Genomic DNA, 17,181 nt, shown 5'->3' with positions numbered 1-17,181 from the left:
TCCTTCTTTTTAGTATGAGCGACATGTTCTCTGTACAACCACCGCCCGAGCCCTTTTAGCCCCTATCAGCAAAGGCAAGGGATTTTACTATCCTCTGTTTCTTTAGTACTAAAAGTATGCTTCTAGTAGTAGCACAATATGCTTTCTCCTTAATGAGGATAATTAAATAATTGAGTAAACGTTTATGTTCAATGTGTGACATTAATACTTGTTGTCATGTAATCTTCTTCCTCATCGGTATTGATCGATTCTCATATACAGATCCATTTCCGGAGTAACGTAATGATATGTTTTCTGGCAAAGAAACACAGTATTGTTTTTTAAAACATACAATATATCATACTACTTTCGTGTTAACTTCTTGCTTGAGACAGTTATTATAGAGGATAAATAATTACTCATTATTTCAAACGTGTTTTCTGAGTGACTTCCAATAATGCTTTCTTACCGCTGTATGTATACTCTCTTCGCTACGTCTGCTTGAAAGTTGGCTAATGATTTTTTGCTGTGGTATTTTACCTTCTTGTATGTGGGCATTCTTATGAAAGTGTTTTGCATGTGAAATTCCGTTAGACAATTTAGTATAGTAAAAATGTCAATCGATTACGTACATATGAGTATAACGTAAGCCGTACCAGTTGTGCTAAATCCTCATTCTGTGAAGCAAGCGCAAAGATTCTTCTGATTTCTCACAGGTGCATCGTTATGGGAATGATTTCAAAGAATTAAAGCAGTGCTAATTCGGTCTTAGCAGTGCTCGGCACTCGCCGTCATCGATACAAATGTACCCGTATTCTACAACGACATCCCTACTTTGTCTCACAACCAAAACACATCTCGTGCCACTATAACGTGACACTATGGTTGCTAATTCGAATAAAATTACCCCATTGCTTTCTTCTAATATTCTGGATTCGATAACACGTTAACATCACTAAGATACGACATTCTGATTAACATCTAACTCAATTCAAACACGAACTGTCAGTAGCGCAATGTGTCTATGGTTTTGAGCAATGATACGGCTAACACATCCACGAAAGGCGACATGAATAGATGAGGTAATCATTAGATATGCATATGTATCCCCCTGTCGCTGAATAGTCTTGGCTTTTGGTGGCGTGTTAACTCGGGGCACACGTAAATAAAATGAATCCCTTCAATTGCATTATACAGCACTGCATTTAATGTATGTACAGTGGTTCCCCGTTTAATTTCACTCTCAATAAGATAACCCTCAGTTAATTCAACTTTTTTCTATACACCCTTTAAGCATAGAACACTGAATCACCTTGTTTTGTGTCAACCCTCAGTAGTTTCAACACTTTATAGACCCCCTTTGAGGTTGAAATTAATCGGGGAGCCACTGTAAGATTTTAGCAGAACACCTGTTTAAATCTTTGTTTTGTCGATAATAGTCCTTTTAATCGGCAACTATCTACGTTGTATAGTTGGCACAGGTTATAGCTCTCATACACCGGGGCAGAAATATACGAACAACAAAGATAGAAACATACTTCAAATCTTTTTTCTGGACTTGCTAACATACGATGTGTAGGACACTTATTCGTGATCGAAGTGTGTGAAACTTAGTAGGAGACTTTCTATATACTACCTCCCTGTATTTCGTTTAATAGCAAGAAGATATATGATTTTTTTTAGCTTTATAAAAGTGAGCGACATGATATAAAATGCAATATGTGTAAGTGTGTAGTTTTAAGAAGATATATAATAAGAAATACAGCAATAAAAGTGGTATATTGATATGTATATATGAAGAAATGAATGGCAGGAAAGATAGAAATCAAGAATGGAAGAGGTTTACTACTTTTCAGCCGGTGGTTTTTCTTTAACCACGTTGACGCCAAACAGGCGGTTTTCCTTGTATATACTCCAGTAATATTGCCATCCAGCCGAGAGCAGAGTGAGCACAATCACGAACGCTAGCATCACTATTACTGGTGTATTCATGATATATGCAATGTAATGGTTGGGATTTCCGTCGAAAATGAGGAGTAATGCATTGATAAATCCAGTGTGGGCGAAAAAGTCTAGACCCAGAATGAATAGATAGGCACCAGTGAACGCTGTTGAGAAGACGATGGTAAAGCTCTCTACTAATACTACCAGGATAATAAAGAGGACACCCATGCCTATAATGAAGCAGATTCGTGCCACTTGCTGCAAAGTTCACATAAACAGGTGAGTCGCGTATAAACATAATGTGCTATCTTTTTTACAAAATATACAAAAGAAACCTACAATCTGGATGACCAGGCTTTCTTGCCAGGACATGATATAAACAGCAAAGAACAAACCGGCGAGAGCTATAGTTTATTATTATCGCGTGAGATTTAGGCAAATATAATGCACTGGTGTTATTGATAAAGAACAAAGGGATAAAGACGACTCTACTTACCACCAACAAAGTATAGTCCGAGCGGAAAGAAAAACATGTATAAGATGCCGCCTAATAGGCCAAGGCCGATGCTGACACATATGTAGACAATTTCAGTATGTGGGTATCCTTCAAAGGGTTCGTTATTGACCAGGCCGACCCAGGTCATGAGAGCTGTTGTGATACAAAGAGAAAGAGTTGATCATCATGTAAGTACTGAGTTAATGCTATTAAAGAGAAATGTTTTCATACTCACCGAAAAAGACAAAACCAACCAAACCGAGTGTTGGACGGAAATAGCGGTAGCCAAAAATCATGAAGTACAAGCCAATGATAATACAGGTGATGCCAGTGAACCCCTGAGCAACAGTTATTCCGTAACCATAAGTGTCTATCAGTGATAATTTTAAGGTAGTTAGCGAAAATGAAGATAAAGGTAGGGTTCCTTATTGTATATCAATCATGCAGGGAGGAAAAAAACCACGATAATCGCGACTTACGCCATAGGTAATCGCTCCAGCATTGATCGTCACATGCTACTTCGTCGTCTTCGTCATCGGATGAAACTGTTTCTGTCGCTGTAGCCGTTGCGGTGCGTGTTTTAGTAACTGTCTTGACATGGTTGTTACCGCAGTATACGGTAACAGTTTGCCACAGCTTTCGAATGTTCTCGTTCACTTCGGTATCATCGATATCTTCGTCATTCTCAGAATTACAGTCTTTTGCCCAGTCTTGATAGAGGCTAAGTGTTTCTTGAACATTTGTGCGTTTAACGATCCGTTTTCTGATGAGAGGAGCGGCGGTAGGTAAGACAGCCATCGCATTTATGATATCTGGATCAACTGTTGGCGTTGGCTTAACAATCACGTAGGCATCAATATGTGCAATCAATGCGAGAACAATAAGCGTGAGTATGGATATAGCCTTGGACATGATGGTATGATACAATGGATGTGCACAAAAAAAAGAAGAAAGGAAAAGGCAAATGCGAAGGGAGTACTGAGAGGAGGGAGATCTCATATAGGCTTTTTTGACCGTAGTTGGATGTTTTGCACCTTCCATTATTGCTTATGAGCGAGGTACGTGGTAACTTTTTCCAGCAGGACCTATTTTTACGACAACGCGTTCCAAGTATAAACTGGCGAAAATTCCTAATCTGGAAAATGTTTTCTTTGATGTGTGCCTCGATCCATTCATCTTTTATTGTAATATTATTTTTACGCCCACCATTCTAAGATAAAACTATAAGCACCGTCATCATCAGTACCATCATGCGATAGTACCCTTTTTACGGTTCTCCATCTGCGCTGCTACACAAGCTGTTAGTGCAGCACCAACACCGCTCCCGTCCTTGGCCAGACTCAACCGCACGGTTTTTCGAACGTCCTTGTGCTCCGGCAACAAAATAGCCAATGCATCATAGATCCGGCTTTCGAACGAAGGATAGAATTCGTACAGCGATCCATCAATGCCCACGTCTGTTCCTTCCTCTGGCGAGATTTCACAATGGCGGACGATGGCCGCGATGGCCGCTCCTGCCAAATGCGCCGCGCGTGTGCCGACAACCTCGCATACCTTTTTGATGATCTTGCCTTCCACTGTGGTGATACCGTGCAAATTCAGATTGAGATCAAGCACCTCACTTGTTCGTGACAAATTCGACGTGCCATCTCCTTCAATACATGACATGTGCGAAGTTTCAAAAGCATAATGACCGGATAATTCCTTGGACCACGACTTGCAATCGTAGTTTCCGTCGTGTGGGCCAAACAACAGCTCGCGATCGACCATGTCCAGCAAAACGTTGCGTGTCACCTCGCCAAGATACATGCCCGACACCATCTTTTCGAAAATCTGGCCGTTTGGGTTAATCGACTGGCGATCTACCTTGTTGTCAAACGGTGTCACTGGAAGCACCCTGCGTTCGTTATCGAATGCACCAAACTCCATATTGATTATCATTTCGGGACTCGTTGTTTTGCCGCCTTTCCATTTGCCAATGTTTTTCATTTGTTCAATGTAGCCACCATTGGAGCCTGTGCCGAGAATGAGACCAATAGTTGTTTCTGGCTTTTGGTAAGCGTTTGAAAGGAGTGTACCAACGGCGTCGTTGACTAGCGCTGCGACTTTGACGGGTACGTTTTTGCGGAGAAGAGCATCTTGTAGTAGCATGACAGGGTCTTTGCCAACTGCACCGGAACAGTTGAAGCCTTTGGTCCATGATTTCAGTATACCACGATTGATCTAAAGCATCTTATGCATTAAATATTGTACTTGTTCCACTGGATGATTCTTTAGAGGGAGAAACTACCTACCTTGGATTGGAGAACAGGGAAAGAAAACGTGTAACCCAAATTTAAAGCTGTTTCTTCATGGCTCAATCCTTCTTCAGTAAGAAATTCATCGACGCAATCGGCAATGTAGTCTATACGAGCCATTTGTCAATTAATCAAAGTCTTAATCTCTGACATGATGCTATGATATTTACCGCATAAATTCCGCATAGGGCCTGTTTTGAGCTCTTCTGTCACTCGTGACTTTGAAGACTTGGTCTTGTACTTTCCATTGCCTTCTAAAGTGACCAAAACCACTCGAAGATTCGTTCCCCCCAAGTCGAGCGCAAGGAAATGACCCTTTTCCTGGCCTATACAGTTTTACATCAACACACAACCCCGAGAAAAATATGTGAAGTTAACACGGCTTATATCTATGATGCAATCTATATGCTCGTTATTTGTTACCTGTCAAGCGGCCTTCTACGTATGATGGAATCATGGCAAGTGTCTGGCCTTCCTCGCCGAGACCTTTTTTCATTTCTGATATGAAGTGAGTGCAGATCTGTTCGAGATACTTTGGTGTGATGGTGAATTGGTTGACGATCTTTTGAAGGTGCTCCTCTTGTTCAGGTGTGGCACCAATGGCACCTTTTAATGGAATAGCTTCTGGGGCTTTTCGGACCATTGTTGTACGTGTTGTATATGCGTATGAAGGGTGATGGATAAAAAAAAGAAAGAGGAGGGAGAAAAGGAAGCTGGAATTCATGCAAATTGACCCATTGCATCAAAGTCGAGAAAAAGGTCCGACACATCCGTCGCAACCCATGCAAAACAAAATAAAGATGACCCCCCTATTTTCAATTTTTGATAGTCGTTTTATAGGGACGATGATGGTGTTTCCCATAAGTGAGCAACTCTTCGTAGCCGAAGCGTTTTGTAGTAGTCTTGTGCATCTGCGAGTGGTCGGGCTAAAAAATTTGCATATCGAAACAATGTCAGTTTCATGCTGTAGCATAGCACCACAACCTTTCTTCTCTGACACTGAATACTTGCCATATTCGTGCTGATCGTCGCTAACTCCCAAGCCATCGTAAAACACTTGCTCATGCTTGAGAATATCAAGCATCGACTTCAAATATTGATCCTTGTCCATCCATTCTTGTAACTTCTTCACTCTAGCCTTAATCATCATGGCAGTTTGTACAGGTTGCCGCCATCCACGTAGTCGTTTGAACGTGAAGCCTTGTGCCGTAACGGTGTGCACGATTTGATACGGCTTCCGCTTCGTCATTTTGGGTGCTTTGCGGGGTTTCTCTCCTGGTCGCCCAGAAGCAGGAAGTTGTTCGGGGATGCGCGCCAATTCATATACAGTTTTAGTACCATGGATGCGGTCGCCAATGCCATGGTTACGTCGCTTCGATTCCTGTGATCGAAGATCCATGGCAGCCACTGCACGCTTGTTCAACTATGTTATATAAAGTGAATGATCAGCAACTTTACACATATAAAATGTGAGAAAGGAACGATGATACTGTACATTTGGTATCCGTCGTAGCTACACATATATAAATGGTGACCATAGTCAGTTACATACAGTGTATACTGTGCGAATCGGTTCTCTTTTGCAAATATACCTTTTGCACCGAGTGTTTTAAAGGACCAGCCTCCGCATGCGCCAGCGCATTGACACGTTCCATGTATACTGTATTTAAGGGCGCCTCTTCCAGTATTCTTAATGCCTATTGCATTTTCTGTCAACCAACTTTTTTTCTTTAGTTTTTTACTTCATTTTTACGCGAGTCACCTACCTCATTACCCTCGTGAAGTAATCGCAGTACTCGTGGGCGTGAGCTCTCGTGTTTATGAAATCGAAATCGTTCGCGGATTGTATCGGCAAGGAATTTTTGTTGATTGGGGTTGTCAAAGGTTCGCGCTGTCTTTAATAGTGACCTATACAGATCAAGCGTCTAAACGACCATACACAAAAAGTCAACAACAGGGGAAACTTTACTGTCCCGCTTCAAAACCACAGATGCCTCAATCGTACCACAGACCGTGCTTCAGACACCAGAGATTTATGCACACCCAAAAAAGCCAGTGCCATTCAGGTGGAAGGAAAGCTCTCTTAAACGAGGAAAGACAAAAAAGAGACGCGCATTGGTCTCCTGCGTCAAAATTTTCAATGGGACAATGGAATTGAAGCGATGCTATTGGACGGAAAAAGGCCACTGGATACACTCTCTACTGTTTAATGGTGTTCCTTACAGGTGCTGCTCCCGAGCCAGCTCTTCCAAACTACTGCTGCCAACTCATATCTGCTCCACAACCCTGCCTGTGGGTTTGCACAACTGGAATTCTGGGACAAAGCTAGGAATCAGTTTTCATCTCTATCACGGATTTCTGGCCGACAGTTTACATACTAATGGTTTCCGCGCCCTACGCTCAAATATACTTTACTCACAAACCTGGCGTAGCACGTTGGAAAGTACTGTCCACAGCAATGACGGTGATCTGAAAATTGAAAAGAGCGGCGGCGATAACAAGGTTAAGGTCAATTCCCTTTGCAGCAGGAATCGAGCGAGCAAGATGGGCGCCAAATCTTTCGTCCGACGTTGCCTGAAAAAACCTGGACAACATTATCATCAATGATTTTGTCATCAAAGAGCCTGGCTATTACTCTTTGCTTCCATCACCAGAATATGGGTAGAGAGTACGCGATCAAAATATCGCCCAGAAAAAGTATACCGCTATACGTACCAGTGTACTGATACTCATTAAACAAGGGCAAAAAAAAAGGAAGGTCAAGGATGAATGCGGCTGCCATGTACCAAAGAATAAATTTCTTGTGAGTGCATACGGCAAATACATGTATCGTATATGCGAGATAAACACAAGCTTAATGTACGATTACGATAGCATGTATCCTCTGAATGAGCCATGAAACCCATATAGATAAATAGCTTTATAAATGAACAACCCTCTCCTGGACCTTCATTAATGTACAGTACAACTTTTAATATTGTTGCTCGTTGCATTGGTGAATTCTAATAGCAACATAAGCTGCTGCATATTGTTCTGAAAAGACTTTTATGGTGTATTAGACCACATAACTTTAAAAATGAGGGATTCTTATAAGGTTCCCGCGTCAAATCACATCTGCTTGAATATTTGTTTTTTATTACAGTATAAATGTGTAAAACAAAGCAACGAGCGGCACTATGATATGCATATCATCATCATCGGAACGCGTGGCCATTCATACACTTCAACCTTTATTATTAGACTGCTTACGAGTTGATGCTCACCGACCGCTAGACTGATATTGAAAATCCCTTCAAACATCATATCTACTGTAGTAAGTTTATTGCTGACTATGTACAGTACCAACAATAAGAACATTCAAGTTCGCTTTCAATAAGCACTTCTGCACACTATATTTGCGTTCTATTCTTTCTCAAATGTCAAGTGTAACCACTTGATATCATATAACGAAATCTATGAAGAAAAGAGCTTACATATTACATACATACATATGATATCGATTAGGAGCGCAGACAAGTCCCGAATAATGCTGGGTCTAACCCAATTTATCAAAGCAGAAAAAGGACGAGATGGAGAAGGGGCTGCTTCTTCATCAAGATACGAGCCAGTCGTTATAAGTGGGCGACACTGACTCTGTGATGGAGCGAAATCACGCATTAATTGCAAATTTTAAAAGATCCAGCGCCAAGCACATGGAGAACACATTATTAACTGAACGCACTTTATGTACATCCGATACCGCACATCCATAATTGAATTAGTGCTGAAGTACAGCGACAACATATCATTATAGATACAACATCGTTATGCTCTTTTACTTGTGTATGATTATAATTCTCTTTTCTTATTACAGTATTCATCTATAAAGCTGTACGTATACAAGACGGTAGAAGTACCATCATACATATGGCAGCTTTAATAAAGGATAGTGTACATCGGTGATATGAAGATCAGCAAACACAACAGTGAAAACTATATTCTCCTAAAACCTGCACGTTTAACGTGGTCTGTCCGTCCGAGCAAGCGGTAGCATGATGCTCGTGATGAAGTATATAATAAAAAACCAGATCAGCAACGCATCAATATTCTATCCCTGCAGAAATAGGAGGAAAGAAGTCACTCGTTTTAGCTTTTAGCTTTTCATGTAATTTACTACATAGGAGTTGAAAGCTTTGAAACTCTTTTATATTGATTATATGATACTCACTCACCATCATCATCATATTATGGTGGTGCAAAAATGACACCTTCATAGCACTGATTATTACGTATTACTGTACCAAGATAATTATGATAAGCTGTTATCGCATGTGAATGTAGCTTTTATTAGAGTACACAAAGTACGAAGTGCTTATCATGTGTCAGAGAATAGAGAAAAAGAAGGAAGCAATGGATTCGATGACTTAACATTATCTGATAGGTATGCTTTGTAAAGTAAACAGTAGTACTGATTGGTAATTTGAGAAGGGGGTTTAGCACCAGGATCCACACCCTCCTCAACGTAGAAGATAGATAATACAAAGAAAAAAGAAGGATTAAGGAGGACGAGGAAGAAGAGGACAAAAGGTGAATATGATCTAATGGATATGTGAAAAAGAGGTGTATAAGGAGCGCATTATCGGAAAGGGAAGACATAGAGAAAGTATTTTTCTAATATAGGCTTGTGTAAAGGTTAGAAATATGCTGTACAACAGAAGTAATTAAGAGGGTGTTTCCCATAGGGAAATACTAACGGTAATAGTAATGAGAAAATAAATTAAAAAAGATAGGAAGAGCGTAAGTAGTTAGGTAGGTAAGTAGGTAGGTGGTCAGTGAAAAGGAAGGTACTCTACTACAGAATGCCTGAGTCTTTCAACGCATTCTGCAAGATAGTTTCCTTGATTGCTGCAAATACCAAGCGTATCTAATAACAAGGAAATAATGCCATGTGAGTAAGGAATCTATCTCTTTCTACGAAGAGAAGTAAAATAACGCTTACATTGGACGTATCCGTTGCTTGTGTCAAACTGAAAATAGAATTAGAGCTTAATTTCAGCTTACTTTGCCCGGTTGTTCTGATCTTGCATAAAAACACTTACTGCGGGTATATATTGAGCTTGGCACGGTTTGTCTGTGTGAATCGCCATAGAATATACTTTGCAGCTTTCGCAGGATCTTGTCCGCCTAATTATCAAAAGTAAGATCGAGTTATTTTACTCACACGGACACAAGGCAGATAACTCTTTTTGCTTTTTGTACATATCACATTCAGAAATTACCTCCATAATCAGGAAAATAGCGTTCCAAAGAAACCTTTGGAAGCTTTGTTCGAAACACATCGATTTTGTTCAAAAACAATATAATTGAAGTTCGTAAAAACCATCGACTGTTGACGATGGATTCAAATAATACTAAGCTTTCCATCATTCGATTCTATAAAAAGATGCGTGTGTAGATCTGTTAATGACCTTAAACTACTACCCAGATCAGGGGTTTCTTCGTCAAAAACACTAACCTGCCGGGACTCCTCCAATAATACTTGATCATATTCACTCAACGCGACGCAAAAGATGATGGATGTTACTGCTTCGAAACAATGAATCCATTTTTTTCGTTCTGATCGTTGACCGCCTACATCAAACATGCTTTGAGGAGTAAAAGAAAAAAGAGAAGAGGCAATATACATACATAATCAATATACCGATATAGAAATAGCAATAATAACACTCTTGATGACACAGCAAATCACCACCCCCTCCCTGCTTCTATGGGAATACATACTGAATGCTCATCTGACCCATTTTAAACCTTGTTTCTGTAATACCAGTTGTTTTGGACCGTGCTCGTAGGACATCTTGAACATTGGGAACATAATCAGGCCGTCCGATACGTTTTACTTCATCAAAAAAGCTATATAGTTTTTGTCAATAACAGAGTTAGCGCCCAATTGAGCACGCGACGGATAGTATGTGTTATGCAAAGATGGACATACTAAGGCGCAGAATCCATCAAGTAAAATTGACTTGCTTCTTGATCTAGTAACCGCCCAATAACACCGTCTTTCCATATACTGGCTACAGCTTCCACGAGGCTAGGATCAAGCGGTCGTTCGGTGTTATCTGGCCCAGCCAGATCGTACTCTGCAATGAGCTCTGCATGCTTCTAATGTTCGATAACAATCCATTATTAGCTTACAATGGACGCTATTGCTACTGCAGCAAAAAGGTTGATGAAAAACTTACCTTATTCTTTGAGTTTTCGTATTCATATTCAAACTTTGCTACAGCCGAAACCAATACTTGTGCTGACTCCATTACGTTGCGGTATACGGTAGCGCGCCACGTATAGAGTTCGTCTCTTGTATATCCACTTTGATGGATAATCTTCATTTGTTTGACAATCGTCGATTTCCCAGATTCTCCACTACCTAAACCATTAAAGATTCGTCGTTATTAATGTAAGTTAGTGGAGTTGTAAGGTTGGCGCAAGACGTTGTTGTCAATGTTGTATTGTACACCGTGTGTGTTTTTTATGTACCGAGTAACAGGAGTTTGCATTCGCGTTTCAATCGTCGACTATCCTCCTCAATCAAGTGGTCGATTCGTTGGCTATGCGCCCGTTCTGCTCGTTCCTCGGACGATAGACATAAGCCCATGGCTTCCAGATAGAACAGTTTCGAGAAATATGACGGTCGTGACGGAATGGTGAAAATAAGATGGGCAATGCCTTGTGAGAGAAAAACGAATAGTGAAAAGAAAAGAGGTAATGAAGAAAAAGAAAAAACGGGTTGGCTTTTTTCTTTTTTCTCGGTGGGGTTGGCCCGTTTCTTTCTCTTTTTCGCTTTTGTTGTTACTGCTGCTAGTGCTGGTGGTGGTGGTGTTGTTGTTGTTGTTGTTGTTGCTGCTGCTGCTGCGTTATTTAAGGGATACGAGGGGGAGAAAGAAAACCATAGGACAATAGGAAGAACGAAAGAACGAAAGAAGAAAAAAAGAGCGTTTCCGGGGTGAAGGTTCGGGGGAAATAAAAAAAATGTGGGGGGGGGGTGTTTGGTGTGGGGGAGGAGCAACACCATTCGATCAATGGGACGAACATGAGCACGAAGCCTTTTCTATTCTTTGTCTTTTCTTTCGCTCGCCCTATCTAGCGATGGCCCTTGTCTTTTGGGAATGTTGCTCATTCTTTCTTTTTGCGTGTGCATCTGTGTTTTCGCGGCAGCGCCTCCGGTCACCATTGCGTGTACTTGGCAGCCAAGAGAGCAACAGGCAACAGATGCGGGTGTGAATAATTTGCTTGTCTTTGAGTTACCTTCCAAAGCCATTACATAATCCAGCAATCGTGGTTCACCTCCCCATATTGCTTTCTCTCCTTTCTTCTCTCTCTCTCTCTCTCTGCGTGAAAAAAGAGAACCCCAGCGGTTTGTATTGCATAGTACGTAGAAGGAACATCATTAGCACATAGCAACACACACACACACCCCCCACCGTGCGGGAGACGTGCAGATGGGTAACAGAGCGAGAAGAGCAAGGAGGAAAACGGGGGCACAGAAACACATGTTAATGACGCTTTCCCATGCTTCGCATCAACCGCGAAAGCCTCAAATCCTAGTATGTAGTATACACTCACTCGGCTCGCTCACACCTAGCAACACTAGCAGTGTTGCCATAGGTACTACGCAAATCGAAAAAAGAGGGACTGTCACACAAATTCCTTTTTTTCCTTCTTCCTCTCCTAAACAAACTTTCTCTTCTATCTTACGGACTACTACAATCTCTCTTTTCTATATTGCCTACCAACACTCCTCCTATGGACAGTGCAAAGAACTCCACCTTGCATCAATCCTCCTCCTCAATCTCCTCCATGTTGCGCACATGGTATCATGCCCTACTGCTCGCGCCCATCGACCCTATGTACACCATGGCTTTAAATGTCCAGATGAACGCGGTCGCCTATGCTTATGCGCTTGATATGATTGATCTGGCACCAACATGCGGCAAGGGGTACCTACGCTTGGCCAGTGTGTACATGCAGATCGGCCAGCATCATTACGCCGTAGAAGCATATCATCAGGGTCTTTTGGCCGTGCCCCGTTCAGACCCTTATTATGGCACCTTACAGGATCGCTATGAGAACGAACAGGGCCAGCTCTGTGATAATGATGATACTACTACTGGCCAGCAGCGACGATTGTCCCGCAAAAAATATAATAGCATCCCTGTACCACGCCATATTTTCATTTCGATATTCGAAAACTTGGATTTTGCAGATAGAAGGCGCTGCATGGCTGTCTGTAAACATTGGAGAATATACCTTCAGGACTGGCCCAATATGTGGGAGAGTGTCGATATCCGTAATCCGCCACGATACCATGCAGACCGTCCTGCTTCACAACGGTTATGGAACTCGTATCAACTGTATATGCGGAGCAAGCCGATCAAATCAGTCGTGCTGTATAATGCCGATTCAATTACATGGATAAGATATTCCACTACGATCAAATCTATTAGTAAGTCGCATAGTTGCTGTATTAACCTTTGAGAAACGAAATCCATCAATAACACCAATGATTTGTTTTTTGTAACACGCCAGTTTGCCATGGCGGCAGTATCTCGCCCGATTTGGACTTGTCTTCTGCTGGAACTCAGTTGAAAACGCTCGAATTGCATCGTGTCCAAGGCGTCACTTTTGCCGATGTTCTCAACTCTGGCATCATGAAACGGGGCTATTTGGAAAGACTCGTATACCATCCCTATTCAAACGACAACGGCAATGATGATGATAATGTCGTGCAGGAAATTCCTTGCTCTCTAAAACAGCATCAAGATGGTGTGGCGGTGTCTTCCCTAAAACAGTTAAATGTAACCTTGTCATCCTCGATGAGTGATTACACGGAGCGACGGCTGCGCATTCTGTTTCCATGTTTGGAGACACTTATATTCACAATCCCTTTGCTGGGTACACTGACATGTACGTATCCAAAACCAGCACCAAAGAAGGAGACATTAGCAGCGAAAGTTTTCCCTTTCTCCTCTGCTACAAGCAACAGCAGTGACACAGTGGTGTCAACAATAGCATCCGTACAGATATCCAAAGATGCCTGGCAACATGATACCGAACGAGCGATGCAGTCGTTATCTTTTTTAAAATCATGGCAATACTTGCGACTCTATAACAGCAAAGACAAGGAAACGCGTAACCATAAATTTATTCCAAGGGTGCTGAAGCATTGTCAAAATGTACACACTTTGGTCTTGACGGATTGGAATATCACAAGCGATATCGTTACACTTGGACTCCAAGAGCTACGCGAACTAACTTTCCAACAATGCCACTTTTCCACTACTGAACCCGATCTTATGGCACTGGTTCAAGCATTGCCGCAACTGCTCCGCATAGATTTTCAAGAATGCTTTGGTGTCACCCAGACGAGCCAACAGCAGGTGAAAGAGATGATTATTTCGCGAAACAAATAACGGCGACAACAGATGAACTTCCCCCGTGATTAGGAATATGAAGATAAAGAAATACTACTGTGTATAAAATTAGCAGCTTTAAATTATGATGTAAAGAATAGATATAATGCTGAGTCACTGTCTCATTTTTATTTTTTTAGAACAAACAACATGATTGATGTTTTGAAATGTGTAGAGATGTAGAATATGGTGGTCATGGCTGTGGTGATAGCGTGCAGGGCGAATGTGTGTGTGTTCTAGTACGTTTTGAAAAAAACGATTAGGTTATTTACAAGCTGTGGGCACTGATAAAGAACCACTTGTCGATGGAGGGATCAATAGGAGCAGGAGCCTGAACGTCGGTAGCAGGGATGCTGGTGCAAACCTCGGCGTCAGCATCAACCTTGAAGGGAGAGTCCTCAACAGAGACGTTGGTGCTACACAAAAACAAATTTTGTTTTGGGTTATTATTTGTGTATGTCATTATGCAGCTCGATAACACCACCCAGTAACAGCAACTTACGCCTTGATTTCCTTCTTTTCGGAGGTGCCGTTAATCAAGTTTTTCCAGGCTTCGTGGGTCTCCAAAACAACATCAGTGGCGTATTTCTAATTTGACAAGCGTTAGTTTCTTATTTTCCTCATACCGGCCTCCGCCTTGTTATCTCCAGCATGATACTTTACCTTGTTCTTGGCCTCGCCGCTGAAAGCAAAGACGTTCTCGGGCTTTCCGTCAGGGATTTTGTAGATGCGGAACCACTCGTTGGTGGCACGGATAAGACCAGGCAACTGCTTCTCAACATCCTCAATATCTAATCATACAATACAGCATCCCATAAGTATGTGCACTTGATTACTTTCCTTCAACTATATATCTATCTCGTGAAGTCCATAACAAGCTTAAATCATTCTCACACATACCGTTGAGTCTAGGGGCAAGAGGATCGTTGACATCAATGGCAAGGACCTTCCAGTCAGTCTCACCCTCGTCCAAGAGAGCCATGACACCAAGGATCTTGACCTGCTTGATCTGGCCAACGGTGGCAACTTGCTCACCGATTTCGATAACGTCAATGGGATCGTCATCACCGCGAGCCTTGGTTTCGGGATGTTGCTGGTTGGGGTCTTCCCAGGTCTATGATTCCCGAAAAACAGGGTGATGATCAGTCCAAGTTCTAAATCTGTCACTAGAGCCAGTGCTAAAAAAAGCTCTTCAAAGCCAAGCCTTGAAAGTCTTCCCATTCTGCCCCTCAAGCTATTATAATCATTACGTACCTGAGGGAAAGCACCATAGTTCCAGATGTAGCCCTTGTGGGGGAAGCAGTTGCGGACGAATCGAAGCTTGCCCTTCTTGGTGTCCTGCTTGATAGGGTTAAACTCGTCCTCCTTGCTGATCTATTGGATTACATAATACGTGTAAGTCACTTTTAACCATAAACTGGGTCGAACCTTTTATTTACATAGCGATATAGATTGCATACATACCTCCAACTTGGCGTTGGTCCAACGAGGAATTTCAACAACCATGTTCAAAACGGTCTTTTCCTCATTAGCGAAAAGAGGAATGTCGTGGAAGGGCGAGACGGGAACGCCATCCTTTTCTATAAACCATTGTTTACTCCATCAGTTTTTTGTTCTTTCCATACACCACGCATGACAGGGGTGGGCTGCACGCTTAAAGAAAAATAACATATATTATTTGACTTTACCAAAGTAGACACGGTAGTCGAGGGTGTTGGGAGCGCCAACCTGACGGGAAGTATATTCAGCCATTGCTTTCAAGTAAAAAAGGGAGATGAGCCACCACTTTACAAGTCAAAAAATTATATAATATCTCAAAGCGCGATCGATGACGCCATAAACTCGATTCTAGACGTAATTGGCTGCTGATAACTGCACATGTAAGCTCCGTCAATTAGTTGCCAAGTAAAAAAACAGTTTGCTGATATGGAAAAGCTGCTGTGGAAAACTTGTTGCTATGGAAACTTATCGCAATGGAAAGTTTCTTGTCATAGAAATTTTGCTGCCATAGCAATTACAACATGTACCGAAACACGTATCACTTTTGTAAAGAAGCCACAGAAAAGTAAAATTCTACGCGTTCCATTGTGTTCCTTTATTTTATCATTTTCTTATTTTTGAAAAAAGTATATATATGTATGTAGAACAGCATACCTATAGTCCGACGCAACAGAAAGTATAACGTCAGTCCTCAAACAGCCGTCTGATTTTAATATTGCAAGCGCTAAACAAGTAGCAATGAAACCCAAAGGCTATGGAAGAGCCAGCGAGTAACGAGCGAATGATAACTTGCGTGTGTATAAAAAAAAATATATGGGTGTAATCCCAGCAGAGAAAGCAACTAACTCTAATCACCCTTCCTTTCCCTTTTCTTCCACCCCCTTTCTATAAGAACCTTTTTCCCTATTCTCTCTCTTTTCCACTCCAAAACGTGCATCCGAACAGTTCCGCATAAATTCACACAGAGCCAAGGAGGCCATATAACTCGTAAACGCGACCCGTTTATTTCATATTGGTCAAACACTTGTAACTAGATAATGAAAAACTATACCTTTACTGTTGGAAAGAAGAAGAAAGAGGTAAAAGTATCCGTCGTCAGAAAAAATTTTGTTATAAGCTGCTGAAGTACAAAAAAAATGTAGGGAATAGTCACAGCAAAATTTGATTGGTACTTTCTCTCTCTACTCCCAGACGATCGGCTTTCCACGGAGCGAGAGGCGGGGAATAAGCGTTACACATTTCCCATTTTCATGTTTGGGAAACATGACAAAAAGGAAACGTGTGGAGAAAGAGCAGGACATGGCCCGTCAGATTGTATCCAATGGGGGGTATGTGGGTGCGTGGTAATGGGCGAGATGGAAAAAGAGACTTGCATAATACCCATTACATCATCCATATCATTTCCTTTTACACGATTTTTTTTTGCACGGAAATACCTTGAGGCGCTAGGAGGATATCCGGTCGGAACTCCAAACGAGTGGACTGGAGCTGCCATGCGATCTGTTTTGCAACGGGG

General features: G+C 41.7%; 5 protein-coding genes across 5 annotated transcripts; 1 reads left to right on the top strand and 4 right to left on the bottom strand.

Annotated features, from left to right (window-relative positions):
• Positions 1-1,824: 1,824 nt before the first annotated feature.
• BDB00DRAFT_878418 (uncharacterized protein) lies at positions 1,825-3,331 on the bottom strand (the record flags this gene model as incomplete). The annotated part of the gene is made up of 5 exons (XM_053127730.1): positions 1,825-2,181; positions 2,263-2,327; positions 2,420-2,572; positions 2,655-2,789; positions 2,899-3,331. 5 exons carry the CDS (start codon positions 3,329-3,331, stop codon positions 1,825-1,827), a joined length of 1,143 nt encoding a protein of 380 aa, XP_052973812.1.
• A 336-nt stretch (positions 3,332-3,667) lies between these two features.
• BDB00DRAFT_792584 (hexokinase-domain-containing protein) lies at positions 3,668-7,449 on the bottom strand (the record flags this gene model as incomplete). The annotated part of the gene is made up of 9 exons (XM_053121134.1): positions 3,668-4,642; positions 4,714-4,823; positions 4,887-5,042; positions 5,140-5,346; positions 5,701-6,139; positions 6,309-6,413; positions 6,483-6,624; positions 7,136-7,290; positions 7,432-7,449. 9 exons carry the CDS (start codon positions 7,447-7,449, stop codon positions 3,668-3,670), a joined length of 2,307 nt encoding a protein of 768 aa, XP_052973811.1.
• Positions 7,450-9,547: 2,098 nt separating this feature from the next.
• BDB00DRAFT_774209 (guanine nucleotide binding protein, alpha subunit) lies at positions 9,548-11,123 on the bottom strand (the record flags this gene model as incomplete). Its single annotated transcript, XM_053120139.1, has 8 exons — positions 9,548-9,619; positions 9,695-9,722; positions 9,795-9,879; positions 9,975-10,128; positions 10,211-10,340; positions 10,477-10,605; positions 10,688-10,857; positions 10,938-11,123. Coding segments are annotated over 8 exons (954 nt in total), but the record flags the coding sequence as incomplete, so codon positions are not given.
• Positions 11,124-12,609: 1,486 nt separating this feature from the next.
• On the top strand, positions 12,610-13,576 carry BDB00DRAFT_792581 (uncharacterized protein; the record flags this gene model as incomplete). The annotated part of the gene is made up of 3 exons (XM_053121133.1): positions 12,610-13,198; positions 13,282-13,518; positions 13,545-13,576. 3 exons carry the CDS (start codon positions 12,610-12,612, stop codon positions 13,574-13,576), a joined length of 858 nt encoding a protein of 285 aa, XP_052973809.1.
• A 675-nt stretch (positions 13,577-14,251) lies between these two features.
• Positions 14,252-15,928, bottom strand: BDB00DRAFT_853321 (inorganic pyrophosphatase). Its single transcript, XM_053125624.1, has 7 exons — positions 15,854-15,928; positions 15,630-15,745; positions 15,420-15,539; positions 15,066-15,279; positions 14,829-14,956; positions 14,668-14,753; positions 14,252-14,581 (listed from the first exon to the last, which is right to left on the bottom strand). The coding sequence occupies exons 1-7, from the start codon at positions 15,915-15,917 to the stop codon at positions 14,434-14,436; spliced, it is 876 nt and encodes a 291-aa protein (XP_052973808.1). The 5' UTR covers positions 15,918-15,928; the 3' UTR covers positions 14,252-14,433.
• Between the last annotated feature and the right edge of the window lie 1,253 nt (positions 15,929-17,181).

This window comes from Zychaea mexicana (genome assembly GCF_025766255.1).
Source record: "Zychaea mexicana strain RSA 1403 chromosome Unknown BDB00scaffold_135, whole genome shotgun sequence".
Taxonomy (NCBI): domain Eukaryota; kingdom Fungi; phylum Mucoromycota; class Mucoromycetes; order Mucorales; family Lichtheimiaceae; genus Zychaea; species Zychaea mexicana.
The sequence above is the reverse complement of the archived record's forward strand: the minus strand, read 5'-3'. Positions and strand labels throughout refer to the sequence as shown.

Bases quoted from the DNA above. Each gene is read 5' to 3' on its own strand.
- BDB00DRAFT_853321 (XM_053125624.1), bottom strand. From the start codon at position 15,917: ATGGCTGAATATACTTCCCGTCAGGTTGGCGCTCCCAACACCCTCGAC. The intron at 14,754-14,828 runs GTAAAGTATCAT...TTGTCAAATTAG, and splicing joins GCGGCGAGGCCAAGAACAAG to AAATACGCCACTGATGTTGT. The intron at 14,582-14,667 runs GTAAGTTGCTGT...GTTTTTGTGTAG, and splicing joins GAAAAGAAGGAAATCAAGGC to CACCAACGTCTCTGTTGAGG.